This window comes from Chanos chanos, chromosome 12, assembly GCF_902362185.1.
Source record: "Chanos chanos chromosome 12, fChaCha1.1, whole genome shotgun sequence".
NCBI classification, from domain to species: Eukaryota; Metazoa; Chordata; class Actinopteri; order Gonorynchiformes; family Chanidae; genus Chanos; species Chanos chanos.
In genome coordinates, this window is record NC_044506.1 from 5,165,573 (window position 1) to 5,187,817 (window position 22,245).

The 22,245-nt window shown below is 44.1% G+C and overlaps 3 protein-coding genes across 3 annotated transcripts in view; all 3 read left to right on the forward strand.

Annotated features, from left to right (window-relative positions):
* The first annotated feature begins 332 nt into the window (after positions 1–332).
* On the forward strand, positions 333–2,818 carry LOC115825555 (replication protein A 32 kDa subunit-B-like). The gene is made up of 8 exons (XM_030789338.1): positions 333–345; positions 545–606; positions 723–818; positions 926–1,039; positions 1,343–1,417; positions 1,742–1,861; positions 2,396–2,490; positions 2,737–2,818. Exons 1-8 carry the CDS (start codon positions 333–335, stop codon positions 2,816–2,818), a joined length of 657 nt encoding a protein of 218 aa, XP_030645198.1.
* A 591-nt stretch (positions 2,819–3,409) lies between these two features.
* On the forward strand, positions 3,410–7,682 carry ppp1r8a (protein phosphatase 1, regulatory subunit 8a). The gene is made up of 7 exons (XM_030789427.1): positions 3,410–3,459; positions 4,135–4,195; positions 4,786–4,939; positions 5,218–5,435; positions 5,961–6,105; positions 6,604–6,668; positions 7,268–7,682. Exons 1-7 carry the CDS (start codon positions 3,410–3,412, stop codon positions 7,625–7,627), a joined length of 1,053 nt encoding a protein of 350 aa, XP_030645287.1. The 3' UTR covers positions 7,628–7,682.
* An 8,678-nt stretch (positions 7,683–16,360) lies between these two features.
* foxo6b (forkhead box O6 b) overlaps positions 16,361–22,245 on the forward strand; it is a 28,291-nt gene continuing 22,406 nt past the window's right edge. The window contains exon 1 of the mRNA XM_030789437.1: positions 16,361–16,855. Coding sequence (XP_030645297.1) covers positions 16,361–16,855 — 495 coding nt within the window. The remainder of the gene's footprint in view (positions 16,856–22,245) is intronic.

Sequence of the window (22,245 nt, forward strand, 5' to 3'; positions counted from 1 at the left end):
GGTTTGAAGGGTTATATTTTCTGTCGGACTCATGTTGTGGAAATGCCTCGTGTTCGCCCCCCTTGGCCGAACATTCAGATAAATAACTAGTTTCACCCGGTCACATTATTAGTTTTGTCCAGCAATAAAACGAACGTTGTAGAAACACGACAAATCGAAGCTGCTGATAGGAAGTTTGGATCAGTTAAGCAATTTGATATGCAAATCATGCAATTTGGCACGCACGCTAGGTGCCCACTGAAATCTAAACATAACGTTAGGTAGCCTATCTGCGTTTGTTTCCGACGTGTGGATAATTCACCGTCACGTCACTGTAAACTAGCCTAATCCAGATGGGCAGCAAAGGTGTGGGTTTCTGAACCTTGGTGGAATTTCTGTCACATATATGACATATAAATGTTTACTGGGAGATGTAGGCTATCACGGCATTGTATGGATTGGTTAATGTTACTACTGAGGTTTAGGGTCTATCGCATCCCGTACCTAACGTTACTGACCGTTAAACGTTTCGGGTTCTGCTCCCTCTTGGTCCACGTTCCCACAGGCCACAACTACAGTCATTCTCCTAGGGACACACGCGCCCCAGAAAAAGGAGAAAGGTTCAAGGTGAGACCTCAAAACTTCCGTTGAATTTCAGTTGAATTTTTTTAGCCACGTGTTTTATAAGCTTTGCCCTTACACAAATTTACACACTTGACTGAGGGGGAAAATCCCTTCGTTAGGGAAAATCACGCATATCGCCGTGCACAGTCTCTCAGCTGTTATCTGCCTCCGAGACCAAGGATGTCTTCCTGATAGGAGAAGCTGAGCTGTTTCGGGTGGGTACCGCGCTGTGGTTAAACGTACATAATGACACTCACTGCCAAAGTAAAACTGGTTTTGAAAGTTAGGGACTGTTTATTTCTTTCGAAATCTCTCCCTGAAGGTCACGCTAGTGGGTGTAATCAGACGAGCGGTGCCATCTGTAACCGACATCCAGTACACTTTAGATGACATGACTGGGCCTCCGTTGAATGTGAAGCAATGGATTGATCTAGAGGCAAGTGCATCCACCTACACCACCCATCCCTGGTTATGTTTGGCTGTTATGGGGGGGGGGGGGTCAGTTTATTTCTCTAGGGCTATATAGGATAGAATATATAGGATAGAATAAATAAATGTTTCGACCCCCCCTCCCCCCAAACTGTTGTTTTTACCTCCTTTTGGGGGGGGGGGGGGGGGTCGTATATTAATTAGGCGGGTCAGATCCCCCCATAATTCTAACTCTGTACAGAAATAAAATATCTAACATTCAGATGAATAAGAGGCAAAACTGTCAAAGTGTATGTAAGTTTTCTCTTAGGAGACAGGTCTGGAGGAGTTGGTTATTCCCTGTGGAGCATATGTGAAGGTGACCGGAAATCTCCGCTCATTTCAGGTAGCTTTGGGCTGTTTGTTTGTTTGTTTGTTTATTGTTTATTTAATCTTTTCATTAGTATCCAGTCCTGAGCTGTAAAACTCTCAGTAAAAGCCTGTCTCTCTCTCTCTCCACTGACTTCTCAAGGCGTCGCATATGTTCTGTATGAGCAAAGGACAATTTTAACAATTTATTAATACATATCATACTTATAATGAAATCAGCCTCTTTCTGTTAAAGTTGACACCATTTGTTTCACTGGGTGATTACGCGTTTATACTGTTTAAATAGGACCGATTTTATGACAGCTCGTGCATGCTTGTTTACACGTGTTTCTCTCGTCAGCGCCGTAGGACGCTGTTAGCGCTCTGTGTTCGGCGAATAGACGACCTAAATGAAATTACGTCTCATATGCTGGAAGTTGTTCAGGCTCACATGCTGATTGGCTGTCCTTCACCTGACACGGTCAGTTCTCATAAACAGCTGTCCAGCAAACTGAATGTTTTTTGTTTGTTTTTGTTTTTTTTTTTCCCCCCAACATTTTACATGACCCAAATTACATGAGTCATGTCATTTTTTTTTCTAGTTTTCTCACGTGTCTTGAATCTACCTTAAAGGAATTTTCAGCATCATCACGAAAGCAGTGGATGTTTGTATTTCTTAACATTTCTGCTGTTCTCTTCATTTGTATGTATTTGTGGACACTACAAGTACAAGTGACCCCTTTGTGGTGTTTCAGATGAGTACAGAGGGATCTAGCTCAATTATGGCCAAGATGTGCCACCCTAATCCAGACGTGTGTTCAGCCGTCAGCGATATGTCCTGCCTTGGTCTATCTCACACACAGAGACAAGTGAGTGGATAGTTTTACATAGAGGTGGCAAACCACTATCCTCATGATTTGCATTTGGTAACAATATAGTTTTTTGTTTCGCTCCAACCCTCGATGTATCCCAGTAGAGTTAAGACTTGGTTCCTTTTTTTTTTTTAAATTTTGAGGTTTTGGAAGTGATCAGAAGCTGCCCGGATCATGAAGGCATCAGCCTGCAAATCTTAATGAACAGACTACGACGCCTCAGTCAACACGACATCAGGTGTCAATTTTAATCCTTTATTTATTTCCACCCCCCCCCCCCCCGATAGTCACATTTTTGTTTTGTGTGAATGTCACCTAATTTCTCTCTTTCTTTCTCTCTCACTCTCTCTTTCTCTCACTGTCTGTCGGTCTATCTCACTCTCTCTCTTTCTCTCTCAATTTCTCACTCCATCACTCATTGTCTGTCTTTGCGCCTCTCGCTCCATCTCCTACTCTGTTATTCTCTGACCCGCCCAAATTGCAGCCGTAGCTTGCAGTTTCTCATAGGCGAGGGTCATATTTTCTCAACCATCGATGGAAATCACTTCAAGTCGACGTACGGTTGAAATGATCGTCATGGATGGTGTACAGTCCGGAATCTCGTTTCAGTGAACTCTACGCGTCATCTCCATGACAACTGATTGTGCAGGAAGCACCTTATTTGTGGAAATAGCTTATTTGTTAGATGTGTTTTGCTGTGTGAATAGAGAGAATTTAGCGGATTCTCTGCAAAATTAGCTGTGACTGTGTGAAACACTTCTGACCTCATCCTGTGTCATTTTGTGAACAAAATCTTTGACTGAATGGCTGTTTGTTTTCTATCATCTATTTGAATATGTTTTCATTCACTGTTAGAAAATGCTGTCAACTGAAAAAGAAAAATGTTGTTTTTTTCCCTCCTTTTGTTTTTCTGTTCTTTTGCACAAAACAAAATATCATTGGCCATTCTGTTGTGTTCCAGTTTCTCTTTTGCTGAACAGTTGTAGAATTTGAATACCACAGTGATAAAAACGTTCATACTTAACAATTTCATTCGATCCTTTTATTAGAAGAATAGGCCAGTACAGTTACAATACTAGAAACTACGGTTCCCATGTACGTAAGGTTTTTTTTTGGGAAGTCCGCCAATTACCCAGCATTCAATAGGACTGTGTAAGATGGCAGCGAACCCAAGCACAAACACACCTCCTTTTGAGTGCCCGTCATGGTAAGAGCAAATAATGAGCGATAGTTATGTAGCGACTGCACTCAATCCTTTCAGCCTGTCCAGAAAAATGCATGTTATTGCACTCTATAATAAAAAAATGCGCAGTTATACAACATAATGTTCTCTATTTTGCACATGCAACCTCGGGCGATAAGTTGACCAGCAGTGGTTTATGTAGTTAACTAGCCGCGCTGAAGCAGTTCATGCAGTAAACAAGTCCGTTGACTTTTTAGGAAAAAAAAAATATACATTTTTTTTTCTCTAATTGCACGTGCATGCACAACGCGGAATGTCAGTTTAAATGATCGCAACGTTTTCTCAGCATGTCTTTCCTGAAATGTTCCTTTTGGAGAGATGTCAATATATGGAACGCTGACGTTTGTGTAAAGCTGTATTTAATGCCTGCCATTTAATAGCGTTCTTTTGCAAGGGGAGCGTAATTCGGTTTTAACGTTAAGCGTCAGCCTGTATGTTCTGAAATTCTTCATGAATTGCACGCTTTCGCATTTTTTTAAAAATGTTGTAAATGAAAGTAACGCATTCGGCCAGGCAGTCTCACCTACACACTTAAAACAGTGAACCACTTTATTCATTTAGCACATGCAACAGAACTTATGAAATATTGATCTATGAAAGTATAGTGGTGACATGTAACCTTCGCTCATTTTAATGTAGGGCAGGAAAACCGCCTCCAGGACTTCATTTGGACGTTGTCAAAGGAGACAAACTTATAGAGGTAGGAATTTGCGAGCTTAACTGAAAAACTTAATCTGCAAAAAAAATCTACCAAAAAACCCAGGTATATTTTTTCTTTGGTTTTGTCTCTTTTGGTTAAAACAGCACGTGACTGGTTGTCCGATATGTAGTTTCAAATGGCCCTGCGTGAACCCCAAAGGCCCTTGGCCTTGAACTTGTCAGAAAATATTTATGGTGACAGTTAGACTGTCTAAATAAAGATTCAGTGGACTGAGTGACAATGTTGTGGCCAGAGTGATGTTGTCATGTAACTGTTCTCCACTGAACAATATTTCCTGTAATGTAAATCAGGATGTGGGGCTCACCTTACTTCAACTCGCGCTCCATTTTTTCCGCTGACCTGCTTTTCAAGGCCCGTTTGCACAAGGCTGACTAATTTTCTATGAAAAGCACTCTGATTGGCTAATTGAAATGCCACTCATAAGAATAGGGGAGGGTCCAGCTCAGAAATAGGGCCATAATTATACCAATTAGGCTTTACGTTTCCAAGGCAGAACTATGCAAACTGCTAAGAGGTTATCACCCCTGCGATCATTCCTCCCTTCCGTGTAATGTCTTCGTCTTCTGTAGAAGCTCATTATCGATGAAAAAAAGTTCTATCTCTTTGGGCGAAACCCAGACCATTGTGACTTCACAATAGACCACCAGTCCTGTTCCCGTGTTCACGCGGCCCTGGTCTACCACAGACACCTCAAAAGGGTTTTTCTCATCGACCTCAACAGCAGTGAGTAGGCACCTGTCACCTGTCCCCTGTCACAATAGCAAAGTAGTCATAAATAATTGGTAATATAATCTGATATATCATTTGTTGTTGTTGTTGTTTTTTTGGTTTTTTTTGTAGTTTGGACCAGAATGAAATACTATATGATTTAAAGGGGAGAGAATGGAGGCTTAAGGGGGGGATTTGTATGAGTGCTATGAGCGGCCGTTGTGTTGAATCAAATCTCTGATTTTTGGTCTGGCCGGATTATGAACGGTTAATTGGGTCGTCTGATCGTTCAGCGCATGGAACGTTTTTGGGTCGGATCCGTCTGGAGCCCCACAAGCCGCAGCAGGTGCCTATCGACTCCACGATGTCGTTCGGGGCGTCCACGCGGGTTTACACGCTGAGGGAGAAACCGCAGAGCCAGCCCAGCGCCCTGGTCGGGGAGAACAAAGGGACGGAGGACGAGGAGCTCAAAGGACTGCTCGGCCTCCCAGAGGAGGAGACAGAGTTAGAGGTGTGTGTGTGTGCGTGTGTGTGTGAGAGAGAGAGAGACAGCGACAGAGTTAGAGGTGTGTTTGTGTGTGTGTCTGTCTGTGTGTGTGTGAGAGAGAGAGATCAACACAAAAACAAAATGCTACAGATGAGAACATGTAAACTTGTCATTAGCTGAAACACTGACGTTACATTTTTTGATAATTAATTCATGAATTAATTCATGTGAAAGCGGTCAGTGGAGTTTATTTTGAGCTGCCGTTAGATGTATGGTTTGAGTACATGTTTTCTTTTTTTTTTTTTTACATGGTAAAAAAATTATCTAAGTGTATGAATGTGTGCTCCTTCTCCCTGTCACATCCTCTCCACATCATGCATCTCTCTGTCTCTCTCTCTCTCTCTCGCTCTCTCTCTCTGTCTGTCTCTCTCTCTCTGTATCTTTGTCTCTGTCTCTCTCACTCTCTCTCTCTGTCTCTGTCTCTCTCTCTCCCTCTCTTTCTTTCTCTCTCTCTCTGTCTCTGTCTCTCTCTCTCTCTCTCTCTCTCAGAACCTGACTGAGTTCAACACTGCCCACAATAAGAGAATCTCCACACTGACCATAGAGGAGGGCAATCTGGACATCCAGAGACCAAAGAGGAAGAGGAGAAGCTCGCGAGTGTCCTTCAGCGAGGAAGAGGAGATCATAAACCCAGGTACACACGCACACACACACACACACACACACGTACGTACGGTGAAAGGGAGACATTCAAACGGTGTGTGTGTGTGTGTGGTTGTGTTGAGGACGGCTGGGATGCAGGCACTGATTGGGAATCGTTTTTCTTTTTTGGACTCTTTCATTTCTCAAATTAGCAAGAGAAGTGAAAATTACATTTGAAAAATTATTCGCTGGAAAACCAAAGTGTGATTTGCAGCAAGCGACGCGAATGCAAACCACAGTAATTATGTGAAAAGACACTAAATTGATTTTGATGTGTCTGCTCTCACGCGCTGTTATTTGGTACTTGTTATGTGTCTATGGTCTTGAACACAGATTCCTCCCCCACCCCCTCCGCTCCTCCACACCTCTGTTTGATTTTCATGCTTTTTTCTTCATGTTGCTACATGATCCTGCTGTGTCTGACTGTGGCGATCATGGAGCTATTTGTCGATTTCTCTCTGATCGTGCCCGTGTTTATTCGGTTTGTCAGAGGACATCGACCCTTCCGTCGGACGTTTCCGGAACATGGTACAGACGGCTGTCGTCCCACTAAAGGTAAGAAAATCCCACGTCCAGGATACCGCAGTGCTCACTTTGACCTGTCCGGTTCACCTCTGACCTGTGGAGGGATTGGTCCACTCCGGTCTCTCCCTGCCTCCTGCGTACGGATTCATCCCGTCGTTAAAAAAAAAAAAACAAAAGACGTTTGTAACGCGGTGGAAATTTCGTCCTGTAACGGAGCCAGAACTATTTATCTGGGGTCGTTCCAGGACATGGCGCCTCTGGCCCTTTGTCAGGTTTATTCCTGTTCAGTCGCTTCTTTATTTTACCCCCAAACGCCCAAGGCCCATTCCAGAAGGTTCTTTCAGATCCCTCTTTGTCAAATACTTTTCAAGGTTGTGGTTGCCCAGGGCAACGTGCCTCGTACTTATCTCGCAACGCTTGTGTCGCAATCGTTGTCGCTCAGAAACTTAAGCTAAACTTCTGTTGTTCGTTTTTTTTGTTTTTTTTTTTTGTGAAATGTATCCTCTTTTGTCACGTGGCTCAGACTGAAAGACCGTACTGAACGTCACTGAATGTACTGAATACATCTTTAAACGCGGATGTTTTTAAATAAAGTGATACGGTTTTGTTTTTTCTCGTTCTGACTGCAGAAGAAGAAGATGGAGGGCCACAGCGCGCTGGGTCTAGAGGACAGCGTCGCGCGACGAATGCATAACTTCCCTCTCGCCGCTGGTCTCTACGGCGACCTCCCCCCAACCAGCACCGAGGCAGGTCACCAGTCCGCCGGGACCCACGGCGGGTCCGCCCTGCTGGGGGGGCTGCCTTTGCCCTTCCCTAACCCTGCTCCGGAGGTCGACCTGTCTCCCACCTCCGTTCAACCTCCGGTCGTCCTAAAACCCACGCCCGCTCCGGGACCCTTCACGGCTGAATCGCTCAACGAGCCGCGCAAGAAAAAATACGCCAAGGAGGCGTGGCCCGGCAAGAAACCCACCCCTTCTCTCCTCATCTGATTCGCTCTGCTTTCCTCTGAACATTGTGGTAACGGTGACGAGATGGCGGTCTTTCTGTCTTATCCAGAGAATTCTCCGAGGTCATTTTGTTTCCTTTTTTTTGGGGGGGGGGGGGGGGGGGGGGGGGGTCAAATATGTACATTTAAAGTATGTTTGAATCACAAACTCTTTAACACTTTATGCAGCTGCTCAAGTGCTTCTGTCTAGTGTTGTCTCTAACTCAAGTTTTACAACGCTTATGACGCTTCAAAATATTGCGATTGAGCCATTTTAAATAGCTGAATGAGGTTTAGCGTTATTTATGAGCGGGGTGTGGTTGCGTCAGCAGTGAGAACGATAGTTGCTTAGGGTTAAATGCAGTGAGGATGGGAAGACATTTTTTTTAAAATTGAAAATGATGTTTTGCTTGTGAACGTTACAAGTCATACCATTGTAATTGTATTTCTCTGATATGCTGAACCGGTCATGTCTGTATCTGTTTTGACCGAGTAACTACACTTTAACTGATACAGTCAGCACGTTGTGTTTTGCGAGGTAGGGTGAAGATGTTTTTTTTTTTGTTTTAATAATCTTGCGGTTTTGACAGTAACATTTTTTCACTGGTTTATTGACATAGCTTTCACTAATCAGATAAAAACCGCCAGACATCCAGAGCGATTTGGTTAACAGTTCACACGCTCACCTTTGTTTGACACGGAATATCTCCGAGATGAACTCAGACATGACATGAGCCTAATCATTAGTTTAAGTGCTCTCAACGTATCAAGATACGTTAACAACCTATTGCGTTGCGTCGGGAGAGTCTGGGGAAAAATGCCGTCGTTGTTTTACAAAGGTGTTCGTTTCGTTTTGTTCATAAACTATGAACTTTAGTATCTTTCGAATAACGCTCATGAAATTGCAGACTCCTTTACACTTTGCTCACCGGAGGGAATTTTGCCGCCATTCGGCTTCAAGACGTCGAAGCGTCTTTGCGTAGGCCTAACCTTTGACGCGTTAGAAACGGTATGAACTTTGAGTTCAGCTCTTGTTACAGGAACTCGAAGGAAGCAAGGTTTGTATTTGTGAGAGTTTTATTTGTGTGTTTTTTTTATATTTTTATATCTCAGTATGCAGTTTGACACGGCAGGCGATGCCCAATGTGTGATGAAATGGATGCTAAAGTGATTTCGTACTATAGAGTTGGGATTACCGTCTTTCTTTCCTATTTGTTTAATAAAGAGTATTCCTAACAGGTACCAGCGAAGCATGTGGTCTGTTAAAGAGGACATCTTAATGGACATGTTTCCTAAGTATTCTTTCATTTTGCCTTTGTTTGTTTGTTTGTTTGTTTCTGTGTGTTCTGTGTTTTCATTTTGAGAATCAGAAATCAGACTCGACCTTAAATGACTGGGTCGTTGTTTTTAGCTGTGAGAAGTTGGGAAAGGCCACTAAGTACAAGTATTTAGCCAACATTTTTCTTGTGAAACTTGTTAGGCAAACCCATTTCAGGTATGTTTAAACCTCTACCCAGAGTGCGGATTATACACAGACAGTCGGGAGGGGGTCAACTTTTTTTCCAGGGCTACATAGCATAGGATGTATAAATGTTTCGACCCCCCTGAACTGTTGTTTTTTTTTTATTTCTTTTGGGGTGGGGTCCAAGTCTTAATTAGGGGGGTCAGACCCCCCCCCCCCCCCCAGTTCCCCCTGTAATTCGAACCATGCCTCCACCTGTCTGTAAACAGCCACAATGCAGATCGTACATCACTTTTCAATGTCTGTGAAGGGTTTAGGGCTCACAGTTTACTAACGTTAGCTGATCTTGGATCAGGTCATTCAAGCTTTCATCTGTTTCGGGGAATCAGTCTCAGCTGATTTGAGATAAGGGGTTACCTAATGTGTCTGCTCCAGCAGACTTTTGAGGTTCACAGTTATGATTTATCGGTCTTGTCCACTAGGGGGTGCTGTGTTACAGAGCTGCTCACGGTCTGTCAACCGCTATTAAAGTTGACCATCTCGGCTGCGTTGAGCAGGACTGAGTGCTGGTTACGGAAGGATGAGATTTCTGGAAAGTCCCAGCCATATGCGTGCGCAATCGCCTCAGCACGTTAACCACAAGTTAAATAAATCAGAGGGAGCCGTCTGCATCCATCCGTTTAAACGACGGACAACACAAATGATCAGTTTAAACCTCTGTCTTCATGCCTGTGTTAGGTAAAGGTCGGGTAACAAAGTGGAGATTCTGCAATATGTCCCAAAGCATACGTAATAACTTGTTTTTGTCTATCATATATAAGGAAATCACATACCCGACTCGTACTTATGGTTTACCAGATGGCGTTCTGTTTGAGCACAAGCCTCATGTTTTGCCTGTAACGTTACAGTGTCCTTGGCGATGTTCCATGTGTTATTATAGTAGAGTTGCAGTACCTGTAACGACCACTAGGAGTCTCTCGGGCTCCTCTGTGACGGCACCGTCTCTCCAGCGCGGATAAATGGCACCTCATTAATCAAATCTGCATGAGTGCGCTCAGGTTGCCATGGCAATAATTATCAGAGCTGCCTAATTAACTTTCTCAATTGCTTAATGATATACGACCCTATGAACTCGCCTATTTCTTTTCTCCGTCTAATTCAAGTTGTTTTTTCCCCTTTATTTTATTTTTTTTTCTCACTCAGCCTTAACCCACGGCTGTCTATTTTATTAGATGGATAACAGGGACAGAGTAGCAGATGTGGAGATGATACTAAAAAAAGCAGGACTTTGTCTGTCTCTTCTCTCCTTCTCTGCCCCAGCTCTAACCTTTTCTGAGCTTTCTCTGTGATGTTTTCTTTTTATTTTTGCCATTCCGCGAACTGAACTGAAGCGTCTGAACCGACTGAACATGGCTAAGCCTAGCAATTGTGCCAGAACAGTGATATAGCCCCACCCCCCCACCCCCCCCGAATTTGTTGACAGATACAATTTCCTCATAATAAGTTTAGGGTATGCAAAGAAGACATTATTTGAAATACTTAAATGTAATCTGTACTCGAGTCAGACTGACGAGAAGAAAACTGCCCTGTGCAGGTTTGAAGAATGGAGAGATATGTGAGGGGAGAGATTAAAAAGAGGAGAAAAGAGAGAGAGAAATGTATGTGTGACTGGATGGAGGGTCTGAAGAGCAGAGAGAGAAAGAGAGAGGGAAAGAGAGAGGGAAGGTTGGTGAGACTTCTCTGGCTTTAGGTGACCGGCTGTGACAGATGAATGGAAGAGACAGTGAGGGTCTGTCATCTGTGATACATCCTCCGTGTGTCTAATGCACCCGAGCAGAACTCAACACAACACCTGCTCACACACACACACACTCCCTGCCCTGCGGCCGTGACGCCGCACACACACACACACGCGCACTGTACTACTCACAACACTTACCTCCTACACACACACTATATGTTTCCAACACTAACCCCTTTTACACACACACTGTACCATTCACAACACTCACTCCAGACACGCACTCACACACACACACTGCACATTTGCAAAACAGCTCCATACACACGCATTCACACACATGCACGACTGCCCTCATACAAACACATTCACACTACATTCACATATCTTACTCTAAATACACTCACACAGATGAACTACAATCACAAAATTTAGTGGGCACACATGGTGCATGCAAGCATGAAGGCAATCACACACACACACACACACACGCGCACTGTACTACTCACAACACTTACCTCCTACACACACACTATATGTTTCCAACACTAACCCCTTTTACACACACACTGTACCATTCACAACACTCACTCCCGACACGCACTCACACACACACACTGCACATTTGCAAAACAGCTCCATACACACGCGTTCACACACATGCACGACTGCCCTCATACAAACACATTCACACTACATTCACATATCTTACTCTAAATACACTCACACAGATGAACTACAATCACAAAATTTAGTGGGCACACATGGTGCATGCAAGCATGAAGGCAATCACACACACACACACACATCCAGGGCCCAAAATCTTATTGCTGATCTCCACATTTCTTTGAAGACATATGCTCTTAGTCTGTTTTTACCCATCTCAAACATGCTTTCTTTGTGAATGTCCAGTTACTGAATTATTAAAATTGTTACTTGTGGCCCTTACACGAACGCACTATGTTGTGTGCTAGAAAGACAGGAGTCTGGAACGGAATGCCCTTACAAATACAAACAAAAAAGCTTATTTGATTCCTAGTGAACTGGGCCTATTTAAAAACCCCAGCGGCTAATTTTCTTAGAATACTTATTTTGGCTCCCATTGGGCTTTGCGAAGTAGTGTTTTTTTTTTTCTAAGAGACGATTATCATGGTGACACCGCTGATCCTGGCAGGTAGGTGATACACACCTGCTGTTCTCCTCTTTGTGAGGTCTTACGGTTCAGTGTGAGATTTAAAAACGGGATTAACTGTCGGTGTCGGATTGTGTTGGCTAAACCCTCTCTAAATCTGTTCCGGAAAGGCGGAGTACTTCAAGTCTTTCACACCAAGTCATTTAGCGAGCCTTTCTCTCTCTTTCTCCCTCTCTCTCTCTCTCTCTCTCTCTCTGCTCTCGCATTCATTTGTGAAGAGTTTCAAAAATAGCTTTCATCTTATGCTGGTGTTTCATCAAGAGAATGAAGAAGAAGCACCATATTGTAGAGTGTGTTTCCACCTCTTAAGTGAAGGAGAAAGACAGTAAAAAAACAAAAACAAAAAAAAGGAAGCAGGGATGGAACTCTAAGCAGACAGCCGAGCAGGAAGAATTAGTCAAAGAAGGGTGTGTTGCCAGCAGAGAGGAGTCAGCTCTAGCTCCGTTTCTTTGGAGCGTCTCCCGTAGCCTTCAGCCAAACGCTTTTCCTTTCTCTCCCACAGTGACACTGGGAAGCCACATGGTTGGCGGCTGCCCAGGCCCGAGGAGGAGATTGCATTCCTGGGATGGCCATCGGCAGAACAGTGCCGGGAACGCCTAGCTCTCCTCACGCCCACGGTCCCCGCACACACGGAAAAAGGAGCCAAACGAACGACTTATGTAACACAAGTGGGTTGAGCGGAGAGAGAGAGAGAGAGACACACACACACACACAGAAAGAGAGAGAGAGAGACACACAGAAAGAGAGAGAGAGAGAGACAGAGAGAGAGACACAGAGAGAGAGAGAGAGAGAGGGGGGGGGGGGGGGGATAGGGGGGTACTGGCAGTGGTGTCACTGAACAGAACCCTCAGAGTTTTCTGCACTGCCTAAAACCATGCACAGATTACTGGGACTGTAACAGGTCTGGTAAAGATCCTGTATGGGACAAAGAATGAGATTTGGGGGGCAGGAAATTGGCTGGTGAAAAACCTGAAGAAGAAGAGTGAGGGAGAGGGTGGGAGTGTGTGTGTGTGTGTGTGTGTGTGTGTGTGTGTGTGGGGGGGGGGGGGGGGGGGGGGGGGGTATAAAGACAGATGGAGAAAAATGTTGGGCAAAACAAAGACAGAAGGTCAAAAATAATAGTAATTAAAAAAAAAGTTCCTCCGTCAAATCAGTGTCGTATTTCATAGGGCCAAAAAAAACCCAAAAACAAAAAAGCAAAAAAAAAAAAAACCAAGCGCAACTTCCACCAAGTCCTGAACGAACAGTAATGGTTCCCATGACGATTTGAGTCAGAGTCTTTGGTGTCAGGATCTTTGGGTCCCCTTTGGCAAAAAACGTGGTTCAAATCCGCCCAAAGAGGCCAAATGGGAGTTGCATAGTGGATTCTTAAATAGCTCGTAGACGGCCCGCTCGTGTGAGAGAGAGAGAGAAATGAGTGTGTTATTAAACATTTCCATGTGGTATCATGTCTAAATGTGAGCCGTTCAAAGGCACAATTGCACAGACAGTCTCCTTTTCTGTGCGTGCGCGCACGCGTGTGTGTGTGTGTGTGGTGGGCCTGTGCTTAGTGCGTGACATGTGTAATTGGTCGGAATCGGGATTTGCAATGTGCCAGTATGTTGGTGGTATTTTAGCTGCCAGTCAATGTTACTCAACAGTCTTTTTTTTGTTTTGGCCTACAGATGAGCACAAGTCTGAGAGGCAGAGTAGCGCCACCCCCAATCACCAGCTCAGGCAGGTAAAAGGACCCCCCCCCCCCACACACACACACACACTCACTCACCCTTACTAAACACGCACATAAGCACACACCCCATCAACTACCCTAGGGCGGTGGCGTGTGTGTGCGTACGGGGTTTCTCTTAATAGTGATTAGGACATTCCAACCAACGGTCCTGGAAGAGTCTGAATCGCGCGCTATGATTATATATATACAATCATATATACTTCGCGTTCGGTAAGAGGTAACATTTTGATCGGTCTCGTTGCCGGTTCTCATCGAGTTGCCCTAGGCTCACTGAAGGAGAAGAAAAATACGATTGAACATTAAATCCGCTCAGCTGGCGCGAGTTCAGTGTTTTCATTCCACAGAATGGGAGTCACACCGCATTCCTGTTACAACTTCACTGCGGTGCATAAAAATCTCCTCTCCAAAAACCGCAGTTCCATGTGTTTTGAATTACCCCTCTGTTTGTTCTCATTTACAACATCTCTCTCTTTCTCTCTCTCTCTCTCGCTCTCGCTCTTTCTCCCTTCCCTCTCCCCACGACCGTCTCGATTTCTTTCTGTCTCTTCTTCTCATTTTGAGCTGTTAAAGCGCCATTTAATCGCGATGAAAGCATTCCACGACGGAGCATTTAAGGATACAGTTGCCATTGACAACCAACTGTCAATAGTCAATGACAACGTCACCATTGGGGGGGATTTTCCACCCAAAAAAGGGGTTTATGGGGGATTTATACAAGTGAGATATCCCCGCCTACCTGAGAACAATAACAGCCAGTACACATGGTTCTGTGTCAAACGATCGTGACTGGTTGGAAGAGAGCGCTTTGGAACCCCTCCCAACTGTCAGGCAGAACCCAATCGGGTCTAGGCGACTCTGGATTGCGGCGTGGGCGGAATCCCCCCCGGTCAATTTATCAGCTATTCACACATGGAGAGTACACGGGCCCCTATTGAATGTGACATTCTCGATCGTCCCGCCCACAGCGGTTCAGAAAAAGACAGACGAGTTGAAGAAGTGTGACATAAATTGCTTGCCAATAACTACTTCCAAAGAGATATATCATTCACAATTCTGTCATTACTCCCCTTCAAAGGCGTCTCAAAGCGCTTGACATAGGAATTTTGTCGCCACCGCTTTGCCCGTGGCCTGAACGTCATTCATCGGAAAGATGAATCCTATCAAGAATGCGAAGTAATTCACTTTGATCAAAACCGAATTATTTCATATCATCAAGGACATATGTCTGGCAAGTAAAGCCTTTGAGGCGCGAGGCAGTGCGCTGAAATCAAACTGAGCAGGACTTCGGGATATCATAATCTCACACTCCGACCACAATTCAACCTGTCAGAGCAACAGGTTGCAATCCAGTCCCCTGTCAGAGAATAAAGATGAAATTTTAGGGGAAAGTCAATAACAGTTGTCAGTATTTACGATGGGAGATTCAACATCACGTTCTAATGCAGTGATGCGTTTTTAAAGCAATAAATTAACGTTAAACCGTGATGTTATTTTTTCCAAGGCTAAATCCAGAGGAATTGGATAAAATCGCATCTTTAGATGTTTTACATTGGAAAAATTCGTGTTATAAAATAAATTTGTGGAGCCTTCCAACTGAAACTGAAATATGAAGAGATGCGTCCCCCCCAGACAAACCTGTTCCAGAGGGAGTGACTTGATCCGAGCGTTGTCCAATTATCTGCAGCGTTCATCCCGTGCTACAGCTCTCTCTCGTCATCAGAAATTGAGGGGGGGAACAAATCTGGCTGGAATAATAATCTGGAATTTTAATCTAACTAAGAAAGAGAAGCGCGGATCTAGTAACGATGAGACATCTTCACTGTGCGCGAGAGACGAGAGGACGCAACCAACAGTGCGCGGCTTATTCCGTCTGGAATTCTGCGACTCTATAAATGATTCACGCGACCCTATTTTAAAGGGAGTAATTTGCGCTCGCTCTGTGTGTGCACTATCAGTTATGCCTGTGCTCGCGTGAGTGCTTGCGTGTGAAGCCGGTTACAAATCTGCAGAGAAGACTGAGAGAGCTCCAGACACCGGGCAACTGGCAGCAGACTCTAGCGAAAAGTCCATTGATTTCTCCCTTGCTTATTTGGCGAGGAGGTAGGTTCGTGAAATAAATTTACAAGTCTATCCTGTCAGACTGCCTGTCAAACCGTCTGTCGGAGCAATCAACTGTTGCTGCTGCGACTGAAGGGATTTGGGAATTTCAAAGACTCAGATGTGGCTTTGAATTTGGCACGGTTCATTTATGGGTGTGTGATTACAGCACCCCAGCCTTGTGGACAGCCAGTTGCGTGTGACTGAATTGTTTAGTAACATGGAAGAGAGACTATTGTTAATAGTGATGCATTTGCAACATTTGCTTGCGTGCTTTTGATATTGCAGACTGGTCACACAGAATGACGAGTCACTCCACGTCTCCAGGCGTTTTCTCTTAACCGTTTATTTTTATTTTTAATTTTTATTGTTTGTTTGTTTGTTTTGGTGCAGTCCCAAACAACGAACAATAGGGCATCTTTAGCCTTGGCAGTGGGTTTTATTGTGTATATTTTATTTTTATTTTATTTTATTTTTCTTCTGACCTTGCTTGTCTAAAAAAAAAAAACGGACAAAATGTTGATGATGGAGAACAACGGAATGGATGCGCATCAGGTTGAGCTCGAGACGGATTACGAGCCTCACAGCCGACCGCGGTCGTGCACCTGGCCCCTGCAGTGTCCGGAGGATTTTCCTGGGGGAGAGGAGGAAAAGCGGGTTCTGCCTCCGGCATCCGTGAAAGTGGAGCCATACAACGTGCCGGTGTGTCGTGGCGATAGAAGCGGCGGCGCGCCAACGGAGCTAAAGCATCCAGCCGGGGCCCCCGCGCCTATCGCAGCAGCCCCCGCGTGCATGTCCGGGGCTGCACTCGATGTGCCCGGCCAGCTGCGGAAATCCAAGTCCTCGCGGCGGAACGCGTGGGGCAATCAGTCCTACGCGGACCTCATCACGCGTGCAATTGAAAGCACCCCAGAAAAGAGACTCACCTTGTCTCAAATATATGATTGGATGGTTCGCTTTGTGCCCTATTTCAAGGATAAAGGGGACAGCAATAGCTCAGCTGGATGGAAGGTATAGTTGAGTTATATCCATATTTTTCTCAGTGGCTTTTGTACAAAGTGAAGTTGCAGAAATTTGTCGATATTAATAGACTAACAGTGTACACTACTGATTATGGTTTAAGTGATTCTCTCACGTTAAGAGCTAGCGTAGTAATAGGCATCGCTGGCTCTCCATAGACACGGGTTGCAACATATTTTAGTGGAAAGAATCTTTGCCTCTCCTTATAGCAAAAGCCCTTTCACTATTTCCAGTGCAGTGAATCGAATTGGGCGGTGAACAGTGCACAGACGTGGAGAGTTCATTGAGTTCACAACACGGGAATCATATACAGCTGTAAAATTCAGGGGGGGGGGGGGGGGGGGAACTATGGTTTTTCTTCTTTTCCAGAGAAAAGCAGACATTGTGACGCATTCGTGTTGATTCAGTTCGTGTAATTTGACGACAGTGGAGTTTGCAAACGCCTTAAAAAATTACGCAAACCCGGTCTTGTTGTTGTCATCTTGGTGGAATACTCGCAGTGGAAAAGGGGATAGCAGGTCACCTAGGGGACACAAGCAAGTCCGGTCAGCGCCGCGAAGCGTTCGGTTCCAACGTTCAGCACGCACGCCGTTTGTCTGGTCTGGAATAACCCACACACATACTACAGTCGCCCCCTCCCCTCTGCGTTCACTCCCTTGCCTGCTCTCCCTTCATCATGTTTCTGTCTACGGGCTGCTGTTTGCGCTTAGGGTACACTGGTTTTTAAAACTGTTACATAAACGTCACATGAATACAGTGTGGAGTAAAATGAATCAAGTCAACTGCACCCCACCCCACTCCACCCCCCCCCCCCCGTAATGAGTGGTTTAAAAAAGCAAATGATTCCTTTTCAGTCATCGTAGAGGTCTGTTCCGTTCCCACATGTTTGCCAAAAACTGGTCAGAAAAAAAATATTTCAACATAGTGGTTCACCACAGTTAGTTGTATGATAGGAAAATCTTTTTTCAGTTCATTTATCATATAGTACTCCTAGGCATTCTGCCTGCCTCTCTCTCTCTGTCTCTCTCTCTCTCTCTGTCTCTCTCTCACACACATATACACATACCTTAGCATCACTGTATTTCATTTGTATCCTCATGACTGGAATTTCACAACTTTTTCTTAAATGGATTAATAAATCCCAACACTGAATTATCGAATGACCCCTTTTTTAAAAAAAAATTAAAAGAAGTAGAGGAAGAAGATAAAGAAAAAGAAAAAGAAAAAAAAAAACATCCTCTTTGGAAATCCGCCCATGTGTTTGTCAATGGTTTGTAACTGTTTGGCAAACATTCTATGACATATGCACCGAATCAATACGAAACTTGGAAACATCTGGAAAAATCAAACAATCACATTTTGTTCCCTTCCTTCACGGTCTCCCAAGGGTTTGTTAATAATTGTTGATATTACTCTCAAAGGGACGGTTCCAGTCGCAGGCTTCAGATCTGCTCTGGCTTTCTTTATGGACAGCCTGTTATGTAACGGTGGGTTCTGATTGGAGCTTATTCTCCTTAATTCAGCCCATCGCATGTCTGTATTTAACAATCTACCGATGTGTGATCAATTTGCTTGAATGGGATTTCACTGTAGCTGTTTTGGAAAAAAAGAAAAAAAAAGTCACAGAGAACACAGAGAAAGTTCTAACATCAAATATGACATCAAAATAACATAAACTGCATTATGTAAATAGGTCTAGTTCATTAAAAAGCCTTCAGAATCTGTTAGGGAGCACTTCAGAGATCTGTATTCAAACAGTGTTTAGCTGTAGAATTGAAGTATGGTATCTGTGTTTTGTATGGAGTAGTTTTTCTCTGGTTGATCTCTCTAGAGGTTGGTCCACTGTTTCATCATATGCATAATATGGATTTAATACGGTGATCCGAGAGCTCTTTGCCGCCAAACAAGATCGTCCTTTCGTTTACGTCCAAGGACAAAGAGCAGCTACACCAATCCTTGGCTCATAGTTTTAAACTGGATTTAGTGTCGACTTAATTCCCTGGACTTTTGTTTGTGCTGCCTAGAGATACACAGGCAGTGTGTCACTCACACATCCCCATAGGGCTCTGGATGAAGAGGAGGGCTTTGATTGGCTGGTAGGCGCCACAGAGAGCTAAAAAACAACTTGATTCAATCAAAATAACTGCTTTCAAAAACAGACCCACACGCTCAGACCCACATGCTGGCTGGGAACAGTTGGCATCGGATTTTAATACGGTTTTAGTCCGTAACACACATGCGCTCACACACCAAATAACACATGTAGATGTGTTTGTGTAGACACACCCCACCAACACCCACACCCACACAAACATATTTACACTCAGATATGTATCTATGTGTATGTATGTGTAATGTTTACATCTATTACAATGTTTACATGTATACATCTGTTTACATCTTCTTTCTTCTATCTATCTATCTATCTATCTATCTATCTATCTATCTATCTATCTATCTATCTATCTATCTATCTATCTATTTTTCTTTCTTTTTCTTCTTCTTCTTCTCCATCTATCTATCTATCTATCTATCTATCTATCTATCTATCTATCTATCTATCTATCTATCTATCTATCTATCTATCTATCTTTTTCTTTCTTTCTTTTTCTTCTTTTTCTTCTCTCTCTCTCTATCTCTCTCTCTCTCTATCTATCTATCTATCTTTTTTCTTTCTTTTTCTTCTTCTTTCTCTATCTATCTATCTATCTATCTATCTATCTATCTATCTATCTATCTATCTATCTATCTATCTATCTTTTTCTTTCTTTCTTTTTCTTCTTTTTCTTCTCTCTCTCTCTCTCTCTCTATCTATCTATCTATCTATCTATCTATCTATCTATCTATCTATCTATCTATCTATCTTTTTTCTTTCTTTTTCTTCTTCTTCTTTCTCTATCTATCTGTCTATCTATCTATCTATATATCTATCTATCTATCTATCTATCTATCTGTATATTTCCAGCATATGTATATGATGTACGCTCTCTCTTTTCACACACACACACACACACACACACACACACACGAGCCAGCCAAAGCCGTCAATAAAAACATTGGCGAGATGTTGATGAGATGAAATGAGCGGGGGGGGGGGGGGGGGGGGGGGGGGGCAAAATCAGATACAGTTGTAGAGACGGCTATTAAAAGAGCTCTTTAATAGCTGTTGTGTAATCCTGTCTGAGAGCAGGCAGCCCGTGTGTAAACTCTGCCTTCTCTTTCTTTTGTCTCTCCTCTTCTCCTCTGGCTGCGGTGGAGCCAGTTACTGCGAGTCTGGACGGGCTCGTAAAGGCTATTAATACAAATGTTTTGGTTTTTTTCCCTTCAGGAAAGGGTCTGGACTTTGACCACTGTGGTAGTGGGTAGGGATTTCCCCTAGGCGACACCAAGGCACGCCGATTGTGTGCGTTCGCTTGTGTGACCGATGATTTGTGGTTCATACTGCGACCATGAGAGATGCTACGTTGGCGTTTTTCTGCCCGTGCGGTCGCATTTTTTTGCGAATTCGGACTCCGGTTTTGGGTTTGGTCTGAGGTTTTAATGTCGGCGTTCGTGTTGTGAAACTTCGTTCTGTGGAATAGCGCTGCCCACCCCCCCCACTCTCAAAACTGGGTTTTATATCTGGACCGGAGCATGTTTAATAGTATGTCAGGGACGTGATTCTACACAAAAGCGTCTCTTATTCTTTTTACTTAAACTCAACTGAAGTCAGTTTATTTGTTTTGTTTTATTTTTTTTCCTGTGGAATCATATGAATAAATCTACCTTAGTTATGCAGTCATGCAGACATGTGGCGTGTGTATGTGTGTGTGTGTGTGTGTGCGTGCGTGCGCGCATTTGTAAATCTGTGTGCTAGCACAAGAAATACCAGCACATTATATGGCACATAAAGACATGAGTTTTGTATGTAAGTGTGAAGGAATGTGGACTTTGAGTCTCCGTGTGTCGCTGAGTGAGAGTTGCATTGCAGACAGCAGGGAGATGGTCTCCCGATTTCCCCTCAACAGAAGCCTCTGTCTGGGAGCTGATGTGAGTGGAGGGGAAGGTTTATTTTTAGACTGTCTGAGCGTTGTGAACAGAGGGCACTAGGGCACAGGGTCACAGCTTGCCTCTGCTTAGACTTTTAATGGGGCATCTTCACAAAGGACAAGAAAGACAGAAAGTAAATGATGGAAAAGATATTAGGGAAGCAAGTCAGTAAAGATACGGCTTTGATTTTCAAATGTTTTATTTTCCTCACCAGCAGAACGGTGTGTGTCTGAAACTGGAACTGAGATGAGACTGGAAGAGAGAGAGAGAGAGAGAGAGAGAATCAAAGAACGGGAGATAGAGTAGGAGATAGAAAGAGAGAGGCAGAGAAAGACAAACAATGGGTGATGGGGTGGGAAATTGAGAGAGAGAGACAGACACAGAGACAATACCAGAGAGGCAGAGAGTGGGAGAGATAAAGTGAAAAAGAGAGACAAAGAGTTAGACACACAGAGAAGGAGAGAGATAGTGACGGAGAGAGCAAGAAGGAGAAAGAGAGAGGGCGAGAAAGAGAGACAGAGTTAGAGAGCGAGAGTGAGAGAGAGAAAGAGAGAAAGAGAAAAAGAGAAAGAGAGAGAGGGAGGGAGAGAGAGAGAGAAAGAAAGACAGAATGAGAGACACAGGAAAAGAGAAAGACAGATCGTGGGAGAGAGAGAGAGAAAGAAAGACAGAATGAGAGACACAGGAAAAGAGAAAGACAGATCGTGAGAGAGAGAGAGAGAGAGAGAGAGAGAGAGAGAGAAAGAGAGTGGCAGTAGCCTTGGCGTCCTGTAGCTCTCTGATAGGGAACTGAGCATCTGTGTTCCCTCAGAGCCTGCAGCGACGACTGGCTTGGGTTTGGTCTGGTGAAATAGCCCAGTGCCAGACTGCCTGACTCTGTCTTTACGCTCAGCAGAGAGCCCCCTCTGCCCTGGAAACTTTTATGTTTTATTGTCACAAAGCCACAGGAGAAGGACAATGAGCTCTTGAGTGGTTGCATGTTGGATGTTGGCTCTTGACATTAAACAGTAGACAGAGATTTGGGAGAAGTGTATTTTGATTGGTTGAAAGGGGGCAGAACAGGGAGTTTTCTTATTGGCTGCTGTAGGAAGGTAGCTGTTCTGAGGCCTTTCTAATGGCTGTTTTGTGCCATGAAAGTGGTGGATAAGAGGGGGATGAGTGTGGGAGAACTGGAAAGGGACGCTGTGGTTGGGATGGAGAAAAGCCTACAAAGAGAATCTAATGGGACCCCAGCAGAAGATGGAAAGCCACTGCTTAATGGTCTTCAGTTCGTCCGTTATAACACCCACGTCTGAGCGGTATGACGTTGTTGGCGTTATGTCTCACAGCCATGGTCGACACTTCATCCTTTT

What these genes read in the sequence shown, in the direction of transcription:
- ppp1r8a (XM_030789427.1), top strand. Translation starts at nt 3,410, where the DNA reads ATGGCAGCGAACCCAAGCACAAACACACCTCCTTTTGAGTGCCCGTCA. An exon ending in TCTCATCGACCTCAACAGCA is followed by an intron (nt 4,940 to 5,217) that starts GTGAGTAGGCAC and finishes CTGATCGTTCAG; the next exon opens with CGCATGGAACGTTTTTGGGT. An exon ending in AGGAGGAGACAGAGTTAGAG is followed by an intron (nt 5,436 to 5,960) that starts GTGTGTGTGTGT and finishes TCTCTCTCTCAG; the next exon opens with AACCTGACTGAGTTCAACAC.
- LOC115825555 (XM_030789338.1), top strand. An exon ending in AAAAAGGAGAAAGGTTCAAG is followed by an intron (nt 607 to 722) that starts GTGAGACCTCAA and finishes TCCCTTCGTTAG; the next exon opens with GGAAAATCACGCATATCGCC. An exon ending in GCTGTCCTTCACCTGACACG is followed by an intron (nt 1,862 to 2,395) that starts GTCAGTTCTCAT and finishes TTAAATTTTGAG; the next exon opens with GTTTTGGAAGTGATCAGAAG.